Raw genomic sequence first — 17,850 nt, 5'->3', positions numbered from 1 at the left:
TAAAATGTATTTGCTTTAATGTCTCAGTAAATGAAACATGTGTGCTGTCATGCTGTCATTATGTAAAACCTTATTATAAAATTTACAGCTATTTATTGCATATTATGACTGTTCAATTTACAGTGACCTCAGTGACATCTTTGTGTGACATCTTTCTAAAAACAGTATAATGTGACTAATGTGTCTGCTTCCATCAATGCTGATCTCTTTTTCTTTCTATTCATTGTAAAATTTCAAACAAAGCAATAGGCTCATGAAATTAGTGTTTTATGTTTAACTGTGCTCTGTTGTTTTATTACAGAGTAAGTATGTAACTTGTTGTGAGACAAAGATGAAGTGAAACAATAATTTATAAATTCTTTAGCCTTTAAGAAAAGCATTGCATTTCATATTCTGCTGTGTGTGACTGGGGTAAGGTGGTATGTTTGTGAGAATTTTTTAAATTTGTACTATTTTAACTTTTGCCTTAATGCTTGGTAACTTCAACTCTTAGTGCAAATTAAAAGTAAGGGTTTTCCCCCAGGTGCAGGGTGGCCAAAAGCAAACTGGGCCAGAAAATGTTTTTGAATCTGTCTAGAAATGTTAACATAGTTAGCATAGAAGATAAATGCTCTTTATAGAATAAGCATGCCTAGTTGTATCTGCATTTACATCTACTTAAATAATCTGCAAGCCACTGTACAGTGCATGGTGGACAATACATAAACTAAAATTCCGTCCAAACAGGCTTTGGAAGGCTCAACGGTTCCTACCAGCTGCCATGCCATCCTTAGCCCACAGGCATCACTGGATGCAGATACAGAGGGGCATGTGGTCAGCAAACGGCTTTCCCAGCCATATATCAGTTTATGAGACTGGAGCCACTACGTCTCAACCAAGTAGCTCCTCAGTTTGCCTGACAAGGGCTGAGTGCACCCCGCTTGCCAACAGCACTCGGCAGTCTGCATGGTCACCCATCCAAGTGCTGAGCCCAGCCTGATAGTGCTTAACTTCAGTGATCTGATGGGAACCTGTGTTACCACTGTGGCAAGGCTGTTGGCTGGACAATACATAGTATCAATATTTTAAGTTTCCTTGCCTACTTCTGTAGTGTATTGTAGAAGATAAAAACGACTACCTAACTGCCTCCTTGGGCACACTAATCTCTCGTTTTTTTTCTCATATAAGTCATTGGTAGCATAATGGTTACATAGTGATCTTGGAATACTGGATCTATTTTGCAAAAACTATGTCACCTCTCTTCTAAGCATCCTAGTTATGTTCCCTGATAATTTCTACACTTTTTATCAGCTATATCACCCTGTTTCAATCCTAACAACCCAACTCTGAATTCATTCAATGCCTGTTGTCATGCCCACTTTTTAACGAGTCCAAACACTGGAACAATCACTTAGAATTTGTTGCACTAATGTCTTGTATGTGACTGCCTTTGTGGATGCACTGAACTTTGCTAAAACCCTTCTAGCAACTCTGAGTCTTCCATTCACCTTGTTTAATACGGATTTTATGTGATGTAACCATTTCATATTGCTTCTTAACATGACTTGCAAATACTTAAATATGTGATGTGTTCAGGATGTTCACCAGCAATCTTGTAATCAGATACTTTCTCTGTGTTATAGGTATTATGTTACATTTATCTACATTTAAAGAGAGCTTCCATTCATTACATGAAGTGGAAATTTTGTCCAGGCCTTTCTGTGATTCCTCAGGATCATTCACTGATGATACTTGCTTTACAGAACTGTATAGTATTGCTGATCAAATCTGATAAACTTTTTATATGCAGGATCTCACAGAAGGAATGGTCAATATTCAGGGATGTGACACCAACAGTCATTCAAAGTAGAAATGTGTAGTAAACATGGACTCAAAAATGCATACATCACGAGCAATGAGTACTTATTCATCTTTGTTACTGTGAAACACATCTGTTCTACTGGACAAGTGCTCATTGCTCTTAAGCTATGCATTTTAGTGAACATGTGTGCTAGACAATTTTTTATTGATACCTGTCATGCTTCTGAATAGTGACCATTCCTTCTGGGACACCACGTATACATTGAAAGTATTAAAAACCTTATTCCACTTCTCTGGCACACATCTGCTTCTATTTTCATTTCTGTGGAACAGTTACCATTTATTGTAACATATTGGGTTCTGCAAGTCAGCTATTCCTTGAGCCAATCACATCACATTTTTTCCAAGAGAGTCTGTGTATCTTGTTTAGTTGGTACAGCATTGAATGCCATATAAAAATGTACACTTGTATCTAATGTTTGCAATGTGTTATGTATGAAAGAAACTAGGCGTGTCTCACTCAAAGGTTTTTTGTTCTGGATCCTTGTTCGTTCTTTGAGAGAATCTTGATTTCCTCTTTTAACATGATAATTTTTAAGCTAAGAATGTGTACTAGGATCCTGAAACAGACAGACATTAGCAATACTGATCTGTAATTATGTGTGTTCAATGCACTAGCCTTCTTATGAACATGAATGATCTGTGCTCTTTCCCTGTCACAAGGGTCTGTTCACTACAGAAGTTATTCTTGATAAATATGACCTAGGAAAGGAGTTAATTCCATGGTAATTTCAATGTAAAATCTAACTGGAGTTCCGGGGGGCCAGTGCCTCATTCACTTTAAGTAGTTTCAACTGTTTTCAACTGGTGGTGCTAATAATGATATCACTCATTTTTATCTGTGTGGCAGTCTAACACTGGTAAGGAAGTATCCTCTTTCTACATCTACATCTACATGATTGCTCCGCAATTCACATTTAAGTGCTTGGCAGAGGGTTCATCGAACCACAATCATACTATCTCTCTACCATTCCACTCCCGAACAGTGCACGGGAAAAATGAACACTTAAACCTTTCTGTTTGAGCTCTGATTTCTCTTATTTTATTTTGATGATCATTCCTACCTATGTAGGTTGGGCTGAACAAAATATTCCCGCATTCGGAAGAGAAAGTTGGTGATTGAAATTTCATAAATAGATCTCGCTGTGACAAAAAACGTCTTTGCTTTAATGACTTCCATCCCAACTCGCGTATCATATCTGCCACACTCTCTCACCTATTATGTGATAATACAAAACGAGCTGCCCTTTTTTGCACCCTTTCGATGCCCTCCGTCAATCCCACCTGGTAAGGATCCCACATCGTGCGGCAATATTCTAACAGAGGACAAATGAGTGTAGTGTAAGCTGTCTCTTTAGTGGACTTGTTGCATCTTCTAAGTGTCCTGCCAATGAAACACAACCTTTGGCTTGCCTTCCCCACAATATTATCTATGTGGTCTTTCCAACTGAAGTTGTTTGTAATTTTAAAACCCAGGTACTTAGTTGAACTAGCAGCCTTGAGAATTGCACTATTTATTGAGTAATCAAATTCCAATGGATTTCTTTTGGAACTCATGTGGATCACCTCACACTTTTCGGTATTTAGTGTCAACTGCCACCTGCCACACCATACAGCAATCTTTTCTAAATCACTTTGCAACTGATACTGGTCTTTGGATGACCTTACTAGATGGTAAATTACAGCATCATCTGTGAACAAAGTAAGAGAACTGCTCAGATTTTCACCCAGGTCATTTACATAGATCAGGAACAGCAGAGGTCCTGGGACGCTTCCCTGGAGAACACCTGATATCACTTCAGTTTTACTCGATGATTTTCCGTCTATTACTATGAACTGCGACCTTCCTGACAGGAAATCACGAATCCAGTCGCACAACTGAGATGATACCCCATAGGCCCGCAGCTTGAGTAGAAGTCTCTTGTGAGGAACGGTGTCAAAAGCTTTCTGGAAATCTAGAAATACGGAATCAACTTGAGATGTGCTGTCAATAGTGGCCATTACTTCGTGCCAATAAAGAGCTAGCTGCGTTGCACAAGAACGATGTTTTCTGAAACCATGCTGATTACGTATCAATAGATTGTTCCCTTCGAGGTGATTCATAATGTTTGAATACAGTATATACTCCAAAACCCTACTGCAATGATATAGGTCTGTAGTTCGATGGATTACTCCTACTACCCTCCTTAAACACTGGTGTGACCTGTGCAATTTTCCAATCTGTAGGTACAGATCTATCGGTGAGTGAGTGGTTGTATATGATTGCTAAGTAGGGAGCTATTTTATCAGCATAATCTGAAAGGAACCTAATCGGTATACAATCTGGATCTGAAGACTTGCCCCTATCAAGTGATTTGAGTTGCTTCGCAACCCCTAGGGTCTCTACTTCTAAGAAACTCATGCTAGCAGCTGTTTGTGTTTCAAATTCTGGAATATTCCATTCATCTTCCTTGGTGAAGGAGATTCGGAAAACTGCATTCAATAACTCCGCTTTAGTGGCACAGTCGTCGGTAACAGTACCATCAGCACTGCGCAGCGAAGGTATTGACTGCGTCTTGCCGCTTGTGTACTTTACATACGACCAGAATATCTTCAGATTTTCTTCCAAATTTCGAGACAATCTTTCATTGTGGAACCTATTAAAGGCATCTCGCATTGAAGTCCATGCCAAATTTTGCGCATCTGTAAATATTAGCCAATCTTCGAGATTTCGCGTTCTTCTGAACTTTGCATGCTTTTTCCATTACCTCTGCAACAGCGTTCGGACCTGTTTTGTGTACCATGGAGGATCAGTTCCATCACTTACCAATTTATGAGGTATGAATCTCTCAATTGCTGTTGCTACTATATCTTTGAATTTGAGCCACATCTCATCTACATTTGCATAGTCAGTTCGGAAGCAATGGAGATTGTCTCTTAGGAAGGCTTCTAGTGAAACTTTATCCGCTTTTCTAAATAAAATTATTTTGCGTTTGTTTCTGGTGGATTTGGAAGAAACGGTATTGAGCCTAGCTACAACGACCTTGTGATCACTAATCCCTGTATCAGTCATGATGCTCTCTATTAGCTCTGGATTGTTTGTGGCTAAGAGGTCAAGTGTGTTTTCGCAACCATTTACAATTTGCATGGGTTCGTGGACTAACTGCTCGAAATAATTTTCGGAAAAAGCATTTAGGACAATCTCAGAAGATGTTTTCTGCCTACCACCAGTTTTGAACAAGTATTTTTGCCAACATATCGAGGGAAGGTTGAAGTCCCCACCAACTATAGCCATATGAGTGGGGTATTTATTTGTTATGAGACTCAAAGTTTCTCTGAACTCTTCAGCAACTATAACTTCGGAGTCTGGGGGTCGGTAGAAGGAGCCAATTATTAACTTAGTTCGGCTGTTAAATATAACCTCCACCCATACCAATTCGCACGGAGTATCTACTTCGACTTCACAACAAGATAAACCACTACTGACAGACACAAACACTCCACCACCAATTCTGCCTAATCTATCTTTCCTGAACACCGTCTGAGACATCGTAAAAATTTCTGCAAAACTTATTTCAGGCTTTAGCCAGCTTTCTGTACCTATAATGATTTCAGCTTCTGTGATTTCTATTAGTGCTTGAAGCTCAGGGACTTTCCCAGCATAACAACAATAATTTACAACTACAATTCCGACTGTTCCTTGATCCAAGCACGTCCTGTATTTGCCATGCACCACTTTGAAATTTCAGCCCACCCTGTACTTTCCTGAGGCCTTCTAATCTAAAAAACCGCCCAGTCCACGCCACACAGCCTCCGCTACCCATGTAGCCACCAGCTGAGTGTAGTGAACTCCTGACCTATTCAGCGGAACCCGAAACCCCACCACCCTATGGTGCAAGTTAAGGAATCTGCAGCCAACATGGTCGCAAAACTGTCTGAGCCTCTGATTCAGACCCTCCACCTGGCTCTACACCAAAGGTCCGCAGTAGGTTCTGTCAACAATGCTGCAGATGGTGACCTTTGCCTTCATCTCGTAAGCAAGACTGGCAACCTTCACCAAATCAGATAGCCGCTGGAATCCAGAGCGAATTTCCTCAGATCCAAAGTGACACATGTCATTAGTGCCGACATGTGCCACCACCTGCAGCTGGCTGCACCCTGTGCTCTTCATGGCATCCGGAAGGACCCTTTCCACATCAGGAATGACTCCTCCCGGAATGCACACAGAGTGCACACTGGATTCTTCCCCTCCTTAGCCGCCATATCCCTAAGGGGCCCCATTACACACCTAACATCTTTAGTGAATTCATTTTTAAATACAGAATTTAAAATTTATGCTTTCTATCTGCTGCAATCAGATTCAGAACCATATGGATCCACAAGAGACTGAATATAAGGTTCAGTTCTTTTCATTGACTGTATATACGACGTGACCTTCGTAGGATTTTCTAAGTATTTGATTATGAAAATTGTTGCAGGTTTCACACGTGAACCTTCTTACAGATGCATGAGTGCTATCAACTTTTCTCTATCAGACTCTCTGCAACTACTTTTTTTAGTGAGAGTATAGTAATCACTTTTTCAATTTCAAATTATCTCTTTGCTTTTTGGGTTACATTGTAATGAAATGGTGCAAACATTTGGAAGTTATGAAAATTTGTATTGTGAATAGATCACAGCCTTTAGCTATTCATTCTGTTGACATCTGTTGTTCTTTCTAGAGTTGACTAACAAATGTATATACATTACTTACAGTGTAATGTGTCATTTCAGTGTAAATAACACCTGACTGTTCAGCAGACTGCAATGTATTTTTGTTTAAAAACAAAATGAGAGTATAACAGATGTTATAACAATGCCAGTTCCTGTAACAGCAATCATTCAGCAACACACACAATTTCATCATTGACTCTGTTACTGTACATATGCCAGTCTCTTTTTATATCATCCTATTTCTGTGTGGTTTGGAATAGAGAGGGAGGAAGTGGCAAGTTGAAGTATGCCTGGATGTTTCCAATGGAAATGTGCTGCCTCCAAAAGGCAGATATGTGGATTTGAATCCCAGTTTGAAACCGGAGGTTTTATCCACATGGATGTTGTACATTCTAAATATTTATCAGAATTAAAAGAATTCATTCCATCACAAAACACTAATTTTGAGGTTAATGGTGTCACACAGAGTGAATTTTTTTCATTATAGAACTTAATTACAATATTTTTGAATAAAACTATATGTGCTACTTCTCTTGCAGGCACTATTCTGAGCCATACATCCCTTATATTCCTGGACTAGAAAAATTCAGTGGTGAAGTCTTCCACAGCCATGTGTATCGTAAACCAGATGGTATAAGTGGACCTGTTTTAGTGTTAGGAGCATCATCATCTGGAATTGATATCAGTCTTGAATTAGCTGCTGCCATGGAACAGGTATTGCAAATCCATATATGAGATAAATTTTGTACATTACTCTCTTACTTACATAACATTTTTAAGTCATAAATAATTATACAGTTTTTAATGTGTTATACATTACACATGCCATAAGCCTGACACCAAACTTCAGCTCTTAATAACCACATGGAAAAAGAAAGAAAGTGAAATAATTGTCATAGAAAATGCAAGACCACGGGCACCTCAAGCTAAGATGGAAACCTCTGATTTAAAGGCGAGCAGAATGTCTTGTAATAGGTTTAAATTTCACATTAGTTTGGAACTAAATATTTTTCTTTCAGCTGGTCTGAGTCTTATATTTTCCCAACAAATATAGTCTGATGAGGCAAATATTATTCCCTTTTCCCCAAAAGTATCCTTAATATAATTTGTATGTGACATCAGCACTATTGAGTCAGAATAGCATGACCACCTGCTTAATAGCATATTGGTCAACCTTTGGAAAGCAATACAGAAGAGATAGTACATGACATGGACTTGAGAAGTCTTTGGTAGATTTCTGAAATGTGGGTGCCATCTGGTGTCTAAACACAGGTCACACAGTTCACACAGTTCCCATAAATTATAAAGTGGTGGTTTGTGGGCACAGAACTAGTGCTTGATAGTGTCCCAAATGTGTTCCACTGTGTTGAGATAAGGTGAATTTTGATGCCAAGACATCAACAGCGTACACTATCTTGCTCCTCATACAACTATAGCATGATTCTAGCCATGTGACATTGACAATTATCCTGCTGTAGGTTATCACTGCTGTAATGGAAGACGTCAAGCAAGAAGGAATATAGACAATTCACAATAATGTTCATATAGTTCGCAGCTGTCACGGTACCATTCATTGCTATCAGAGGTCCCACGGAAGCCCAGGTGAATGCCCCTGGATGATTTCTTATCCAGAGATGACGATTGACCTGGTGTAACAAGAAACATAATTCATGTGACTTGGCATCATGTTTTCATTAATCCATGGTCCTATCTCAATGGTCCTGTGCCCAATACAGTTGTAATTGATGATTTCATTGGGTCTACATGAGAATACTTAGGGGTCATCTGTTAGTGCATAGCCCAATTTTCAATGATTCATGCTGAATGAAGTGCTGTGCAAAACTTGTACCTGCATCATTGTTCTTTGTCATTGCATCTCTCACAAATCACAGCCGATCTTGCTTTACAGTGCAGGCAACTTCCACCTTCTATGATGAGATATGGACATTCAACACCTTATTGCCTACTCATGGTTTCACCTTCATTCAACCACTTCACAACAGTAGCAGTGGAACCATTCTATAACAATGTACCTTTTGTCAAAGCCACCATATGGCAATGGATTTCTATGCTTTGCAGCCCTTATCATCACTCAGATGATTCTGCATTCATCTCTGCTCTGTTATCCATAGCACATTACTTGCCTGCAATGCCACAGTCAGAATTCAGTGTTGTGGAGGGGGTAGTGGCCATAATGTGACACATTTGAAAGTAGTGGTTGCTGCCTCTGTTGTATTCAGTAAGCAACACAAGTCATTTGAAGGATTTTAAATAATGAACACATAAAGGAGCTTAGCTAGCTGCTGCTTGGGCCAGGGTTGGTTAAACTGGGGTTCAGGAACATGGGGCTGGTCAGTGCCACGAAGTCCCCATTTCTCTGCATGGTTTGGAAAGCACTTTTGGTGATGTGTCTGAATACCACATGTTTCAGGGTGTAGGGATCTTAGCTTAATCACTGGAAGTGTGAGGTGTGGTAAAAGCTTCAAAAAATAACCTTATTCACAAGGTGGGCTGTATAGAACTTGATGTCTGTCAAATGAAAGAAGTAAGGAAACAGTAACATGTGAGGTACTTGCCACATCTCTGTTGTATTAGGCTACTTCCGATATGTTGGGCTTTATCTGTGTTGACACATATTTCAAAAATCAACCTGGAAAGTTCCTTAAGATTAAACAAAGTATGCATTTAAAGCTGTGCGCAACCCAATCTTATGTCTACATTTGCGACATCTCTAAGGAAACCCACACCTACAACTTAATGTACACAGATGTGGACTGCCAAGGTGGACACAAATAACTGTAGTTGCAAATGCATTTGCAGAAGAACACAGAGTCCACCAGAAAAATGTATACTCACTTTAAGGAACAAAAAGTATTACTTATGTGTTTATTTTACATTTAATAATTGATCACACATGTTGTACAACATTCAGTTTAGCACATGGCTACTTGAAATGTTCAAAATGTTCTCCATTGGTGGCTAAACACATAACAGAATGACAAGCTGTTGCCAAACCTACATCAGTCAATGTTACAGTAGACATCAGTGCACATGTTCCTGTAATCTTCTGTCAAAGTTCCTCCAGCATGCATGGCTTATGTTGACAGACGTTATCTTTCACAGTTCTCGACCGACAAGTAAAAGGCTATAGGTGTTGGATCTGGCGACCTTGGATGGAAATCAATGGGCCCTCTTCATCCAATGCAATTCCCCAAAAAATTGTCACCCAGGAAAGCTTGTACAGCTAGGTGGTAGTGTGGTGGCACCCCGTCCTGTTAGTAGAAGACCTCTTCATCAGCTCCATAAAGCACATTTATAGCTGGGAAAAGTGATGTGCGTAACATTTCCAGGTACACTTCTCCAGTAACAGTAGCATCAAAGAAAAAGGGTTCTACTAAGCCCCTTGATGATAGTCCACACCACACATGAACCCCTGGTAAATTTACCGCTTTATCCACATAAACATGCAGATTTTCCAGTGTCCAGTACAGACTTTTATGCCAATTCATGGTTCCATTAAGTTTAAATTGTGCCTTGTCACTTTGTCACAAATTGTTTGTCATCAGTTACCATTTGGTGGTACTATTCATAAAATTGCATTTGGTGATCAGTATCATCATCATTAATCGCATACAGTAATTGTGGAATGTAAACTTCCCACTTTGAAGCTTTCAGAATTCTTCGTACTCTTGTACTGCTAACCCTCACTGTGAATCCACATTGCGTAGTAGACTTCTGTGGACAATTAACAAACATTTCCTACACAAGAGCAGACAAAGAAGGACTTTTAGCTGTACGCTGTCTTCCTGATCTTCCTTTGTGAATATCACAAATTGTTCCATGCAATTCAGACTTGTCAATGATGTGTTTAATTGTTACCTGAGTTGATGGTTCTGTTTCAAACTCCTGCCTCCACTGACATTGCACTTCAACGGCATTATCAAACTCTAGAAACAACTGCACACTATATTTTCATTGCTCAAATGTCAAGCATGCTCCAGCCATCTTGTTTTATCAATACCAAGATGAAAGTACTAACATCTGTTGAGTCAAAGACCATACCAGAACACACTCATAACTCAGATCATACTATAATATCGATATCTCGATAGAGCCTGGCAAAGAATGTATACATTTTCTGCTGGACTCTGTCTTATCCACACTAAGCACTTGGTTTGAGCAGCAAGGTGTTCAGTAAGATATTACTATAGCATTACAGGAATGCAGTACAAACATCACCATCTGGAAGGACAACATATCATTTGAATAGAAAAGAAAAGACAAGAAACAACAGAGGTTAATCAAAATATGTAGCCTTAAAGCCACTGAATTGCTATCAGTTATAACTGGTCAAGAGTGAGAATTGTTTCAAGGCAGAGAGAAATGGGGGAAAGGATATCCTTGCCACAAATGGCTTCCATGAACAGACACAAAGACACAAACTCAGATCTTGAACGAAGGGGCTAAAGCTATTTGTACAGGAAAGCCCAGTATGCATATGCCTGCAGGAAATACACTTTAAAAATTCAGATGCTCCTGTATGATGAGGTCTTCTACAGATAACCAATAGCAAATTGCAGTTCTTCTGTGTTTGTCAACAAGAGATATTACTACGGCCCTATCACTGTCACCATTCACTCACAAGCTGTATCTGTGGCTACTGATGCATCTCTTGAAAATGGTCATATCTTTGGCATGTCATCCACCATATCACCAAAATAGAGGCTAGAGGCTATGAGAGTGTTAACTTACAAAGTTTTGTCATGCATATGTCTCCTGAGACTCCACAAATACCTGCTCCAGAGGTTGAGGGCATGAGAAGCTCACTCTATAACAGAGGATGAGTGACACATTTTGATTGGGCATTGGGGACTCTTTGTCCATCTTAAGATTACCTACCCTTGCAAACAGTGGTCAGTAGGGTATTGGAGTTCGTCTTGATTTGAGTGATAAGGCCCCAATCTGGTTACACTTCTAAGTCTCCTAAAGGAAGCTATTAGAATGTGTGCTCAAAGGAGTGAACTAGACAATATAAGGCTAGTTGGCAATATTTGAACACCAAGATAGTGCCCTGGACCAAGTGGACAAAATTGTAAGCTTGGCCCAATAGGTTCGTGATTTATTCATCTCAAAGACCCCAGAGTAATATAAAAGCCACACAATCCACTGGGGAACAATGAATGTCCTTTGCCTTCATTATAGGTGGACAGCACTATGAGAATTCCCCCTTACATTACTGTGAGAGAACTGTCTTCATAATGCTTGTTTTTAACTCAGAGCTTCCAATACCTTTTCAGATAACTTCATTCAGAGGTATAGTGTCCACCACAGAACTATTTTCTAGTTTTAATCATGGATTCATTACTTTAAATAACATGTCATCCAGATTAAAGGATCACATTGATTACTCAATATACATGAGTAGTTTCTTGATTTCATGATTATCCTTTAGTCTTGTAATATATGTGTCACTAGCATTAGGTGAACACTGAAGAGGCTGCAGAAATGGGCAGGGACTCATTTGAAGTATTCCAAAGCCAAAACTCTACGCATAAATTTCTCTCTAACACTTTAAGAGTGAAACTTCCTGGCAGATTAAAACTGTGTGCCGGACCGAGACTCAAACTCGGGACCTTTGCCTTTCGCGGGCAAGTGCTCTACCAACTGAGCTACCCAAGCATGACTCACGCCCCATCCTCACAGCTTTACTCCTGCCAGTATCTCGTCTCCTACCTTCCAAACTTACAGAAGCTTGGTCCGGTAACACATTTTTAATCTGCCAGGAAGTTTCATTGAGGCTCAGATAGAACAATATTTTTGTACATTATAGACACTTTATTCAGCTCAATTTTGATTCTGGTTAATAAATTACCATTACCCATCTGATGATAGCTGTGCATGACATGTTTCTAATGCCTTAGCTGTCAATGAGAGATTGAACCCTAATCTTCACTATGCTTCATCCAACATTTCTAAAATTTAAATCTATTTTGCAGTCATCTCTATATTAATAAATTATGGTATTTGCCTACCAATGGATAATGTATACATGTCACACCCAAAGACCATGAGGCTACTTGAGATTTGAGCAGAGCAACATCTAACTAACTTTGAGGTAGCAGATATGAAGGTTTTATCATGGATGGAATTAAGTCATCTTTGCCCCTCGTGTTGGATAGGTCCATATATTTCTCAGTTTATTAGAGTACATTACCCACAGTACATCAACTCATATTTTCAGGCTTATGTTTCATGAATTCCATAATATACTATGATCTCAAAGTTTTATATGCAGCCTCGCAGGATTAGCCAAGCGATCTAGGGCGCTGCAGTCATGGTCTGTGTGGCTGGTCCCAGTGGAGGTTTGAGTCCTCCCTTGGGCATGGGTGTGTGTTTGTCCTTAGCATAATTTAGGTTAAGTAGTGTGTAAGCTTAGGGACTGATGACCTTAGCAGTTAAGTCCCATAAGATTTCACACACATTTGAACATTTTTTTAATATGCAAATAAGTAAATGTAGGAGGAAAGGCTACATTGTGCATTTTTCTCCTGACTTCTCTAGTTCCTCAAGTGATATGCCATGCATTCACCAATTATACCCAGCACATAAAACAGTTCAAATTATTCAGAACGTATCTTACCAGTTAGAGCACCAAGGAATGGCATTGGGACTCTGCTGGGGACATAATGTGCGGGAATCCCAGAAAATGAAATCGTAGATAAAGTGCCGAAGGACTATTACAGGGAACTGATCATTGTATGTGTTAATATGCTATCAGACCAGATATTCATCTGCCAAAATACATAGTTGTGTGTGAGTTACAGTAATCTTAAACATTTGAAGTCCATAACAAGGCTGTGGGTTACACATATTCAGTTGTGAACAGGAGCCAAATTTCCTTTTACACCTCTGAATACTGACCAATCTTCGTTAATGCATGGTTTCCTGGTCTAGTTTGAGGACTTATCAGTGTGTGATAATGTAATGTATGGCTTTTGGTGGATCATGTTTTAATGGATAGTATTCATAAGCTGACTGAAGGGCAGCCTTTGATTGAAGTGGTAACTTGTTTGCCATTACAGATAATGACAGGACATACATGGTGAGTATTTTAAACTTTTGTACATTGTTAGTAATACTCAACAAAATAGCAGAATGGAGATTTTAATATGTGTTTCAGGATGTTTTATAAACATTTTTAAATGAAGGCATTAGGTATGCATGTGTACACTTTGAGAGAAAAATATGATTTAATGCTGGATTTTATTACATATAATTGTAAGTCCACCAGATACAGCAAAATGCTTGGCAGATCAATGGAGCAGAATGGAAAGTACCTTGAAAAGAGATTATAAGATGAATATGAACAAAATTTAAACGAGGTTAATGGAGTGAAGCCAAATTAAATCAGGCAATACAGAGGGAACAAAATTAGGAAACTAATTCCTAGTTTTAATCATTGCTTTAAATGTTATATCACCTCAGGAACAAAATAACTGATAATGGCTGATGTATAGAGGATATTAACTGCAGACTGGTAATACCATGGAAAACATTTCTGAAGAAGAAATGTTTGGTGACACTGAATATATGAAATCGTTTCTGGAAGTATTTGAAGTGAGCCATATATGGAAGTGAAATGTTGATGATATGCATAACAGACAAGAGGAAAATAGAAGGTTTTTAAGTCTGATGTTGTAGAGGTATACTGGAGATTAGTTGAGCAGATTGAGTGACTAATGGAGAAGCATTGACTGAAATTGGAGAGAGAAAAAGCTTATGGCACCATTTGCCTAAAAGAAGGGATAGTTTGTTAGGACATAAGCTTTATGGCACAATTCATCTAAAAGAAGGGATCCTGTAACATCAGAGAATAATTCATTTGAGAATGGGGAGAAGTATTGGGGGAGGGAGGGGTGTTGGCTAAAAATTGTAGGAGGAGACCAAGGCTTTACTACAGTAAGAAAGCTCAAATAAATGGATGTTGCAATACTTACACAAGATGAAGAGACTTTCATGAAATATACTCGCATGGCAAGCTGCATAAAACCATTCTTCAAAATGAAAGTCACAGCAGCAACAGAGGATAAATTTCCTGGCAGGTTAAAACTGTGTCAGACTGGGACTTGATCCTGGAACTTTTGCCTTTCATGGGAAATCATTTGATCATGGTACTAAGATTTTTCCATCTCAGTTGAAATAAACTTCTATGCAGGACTGTCACAGTGTCTGCTGAATCATTTTGATCCACAGTGTTCTCTACAACCTCTTACATATTAGGATCATTCTGATGATTTTCAGTGTGGCTGGGAGAGCCCTTGTCACACTTCCAAGAAATATATGATAGCAGAACCTATATGAATATGTTACTGAATGATTCAGCAGTTTGTGATTATGTGAAGCAGTGCTAAGACTTCAATTTTCATGGCTTATGCAGTTTCCATTCATATAGTGATGGAGCTGTAATACAGAACCATTTTTATGTAACAGTTATTTATGATTTCAAAGTGGGTTTGCAACACAAAACAAGATATTGTGGAATTGTTCTTGAGATCTGGGCTTTTTGTACTTCCATGGCTAAAGCACTTCATTAGTTTATGAAATTCATGCTTAAATTTTAGTCATTAAAATAAAATTACAATGAAATGAATGCCCTTAGCTGCATATAGGCGTTGATATAAGTCACAGGGACAGTGGAAAATGTGTGCCCTGACCGGGATTCGAACCCAGGCTCTCCTGCTTACATGGCAGATGATGCTCTATCCGTCTGAGCCCCCGAGAACCCAGAGGATAGTGTGACTGCAGGGACTTATTCTGGCATGCCTCCCATGAGACCCACATTCCCAACTTAAGGTCCTGCACTATATTCATAGTGCCCCTGCCCATTATACTCATTACTCGTGGCTTTATTTGCCAATTCCCGTAAGAGATCAGGCACTGTTTGTGCATCTGCACAGAAGATGGTCAAATGGCCAGTGAGCTGTAAATATGGTATCTGTTCTTTCTGACATGTCTGAAAGAACAGATACTATCTTCACATATATTAAAATAAAAGTTGTGTGGAACCCACTGTTGCTGTCATTGAATGAAAGGCGCTTGTGTTGATAGAAAAACTGGAGGGGATACATGCCCCACTTACCAGCAGATTCAGTGTACTGTTTGAATTTAACAATCTCCTAAATCTTTGAATGTGATGTGTTTTCATTTTTTTATGGCAATATCACCTTTCTTGATCATGTAAGTTAAATAAAGAATTTATGGATCTTAATGTCTGTATGGGGATATATTGCTGTTTACAGAGTAGAGGGAGCATTAAAAAGCACACAGAAGAAGTTCTTTAGCAGCTTAGCAGCTGAGTTTTGGGTCTCTCTCTCTCTCTCTCTCTCTCTCTCTCTCATGACTTTCAGAGAACACATTAATGTTTAACTGCAATAAGAAAGAAAAGAAAACTAATAAATACAGTTTTTGACATGGAACTCATGTAAAGATAAAATCTTACCGTCTGAAGGTGGTTAAGCATTCAGAAGTTATTGAATATTCTTAGCCCAGAAAAGGGCAGTTAGATGGAGTCAGTTAGCAAACTGCATAGGTTATTATTGAGGTGTCCTGCAATTCTAATACTGCCACTCCTGTATGTTTATTTCATCATGTCAGTAGTGATTCATTCAGAAGAAACTGCAACATTTATTCAGTAAACAAAGATGGAAAAGTGATATGTGTTTGGTTAATAGTTCCTTGAGCACTGTACAGAAAGGTGTGAACTATTCATCAGGTTTCATTTTCACTAAGCTTCTAGTAAAACTGAAAAAAATAGTGCTAAACTCATTCAAATCCAATTTTAAAGATTTCCTTGTGGCACACTCCCTCTAATCTGCACAGGAGTTCTTCATGGTAGTTGAGAACTTTTCTCTGTAATGTGTTCCTTATTCATATACACTCTCATGAATCTTTATTTTAAGTCTTATTAATTAGTCAATTAATTTGTTTGTAAATTTTCTCTTCAGAATCCTGCAAATTATGTACTGAGTTGTTCCATGGCAAGTAGCCTTGGCTCTTATAGCCCCATGGAACCTGCCTGATTAATAAATTAAAAAAAGAAAATTCGTTAAGTTCATTGTGCTATGACCCAGTCAGAAGTAATGAATTGCCTCTTGCCAATGCAGGAAAACTATGTCACAGGGTGAAAGGTGGTGTCATCTTGATGACCAGTTACTGTGGAGTAAGAAGACATATGCAGAGTGTAATAGCACTCATTCAGTACACTGATGCTGTGAAACAGGCCAGCCAGAGTGCCTGAAGAGTGAAGTTGTGACACTTTACAGGATATGCAGGGTGTCCAGAAAAGCTGACCGGAAAGAAAAACGAGGCTATATGAAGTTGTCATTGTCGAACATTGGTGGCCGAGCATGCCAGCTTGTTACGGTTTCTTTCTATGGGTGAAGACCTCTGTGTGGGTCATGTGTTTGAGTGTGGGTTGTTGTGGGCATAACCTTCAATGTTGAGGACTATGGTTTAAATACTGTCCTTCCCAGTGTTTCACTCTGTGGCCACAAGGTGGTCAAGTTGCTTGTGGCTGTATCTGTTACACATTAGCAGCAGCATGCAGCCATCCTTAGCTTTACATAGTTGCTGACATTAGAGGCTGTCACTGCGTGCATATGCTGCCATCCTGACAGACAGTCACTGACATCAGCGTGCCACCCTCCCATGGCTCACTGTGTTATTGTATTGGCATGGAGGGAGGGGGGGAGGGGGCAACAGCTTTCAGTGCAGTGGTACCACTATAGGAATAAAGGACTGTTGCATTCAGGGATGTTTTACCAGCAGTCCACCATATATTTCCTGTTAACACCACCATTCACAACTCATGTCCAGGTGACCTATGAACAACTGATTCATCCACCACTGTTGGGCTCAGCTTCCACCAAAAACAATTTATTGTGTTCCATAGATCCCATGAAGAAAGGTAACCTTCGAAATAGACATTAACAGAAATGAAACCACTCTTAGAAACTTAATTTGTAGTCTGTTTTGACAATAAAATATAACTATATAGCTTGATATTATTTGCACTTATGCCCACTAAATTTAACCTTGTAAATTAGAAGGAAAGGGACTACTTTGAAATCATTTCCTGTTCCCTCACTTATATTAACTATCTGTTGTTTATCTTCTATTGGCAGCTTAATGTTTACTTGATTCAACTGAAATCTTTCAAATAAGATATTCACAATGAACACTGTTGTTATCATGTATATAACAGAAATTTTTGATCATTTAATATAGGCAATCAGATAA

At 39.0% G+C, this 17,850-nt stretch overlaps 1 protein-coding gene across 3 annotated transcripts in view; it reads left to right on the top strand.

Annotated features, from left to right (window-relative positions):
• LOC126299231 (uncharacterized) overlaps positions 1–17,850 on the top strand; it is a 251,445-nt gene that overhangs the window by 185,734 nt on the left and 47,861 nt on the right. For all 3 annotated transcript variants that reach the window (XM_049991015.1, XM_049991014.1, XM_049991016.1), the window contains exon 5: positions 7,092–7,266. In XM_049991015.1, coding sequence (XP_049846972.1) covers positions 7,092–7,266 — 175 coding nt within the window. The remainder of the gene's footprint in view (positions 1–7,091; positions 7,267–17,850) is intronic.

The sequence above is a fragment of the Schistocerca gregaria genome, chromosome X, assembly GCF_023897955.1.
Source record: "Schistocerca gregaria isolate iqSchGreg1 chromosome X, iqSchGreg1.2, whole genome shotgun sequence".
In the NCBI taxonomy this organism is placed as follows: Eukaryota; Metazoa; Arthropoda; class Insecta; order Orthoptera; family Acrididae; genus Schistocerca; species Schistocerca gregaria.
This window is presented reverse-complemented; position numbering and strand designations above follow the sequence as displayed.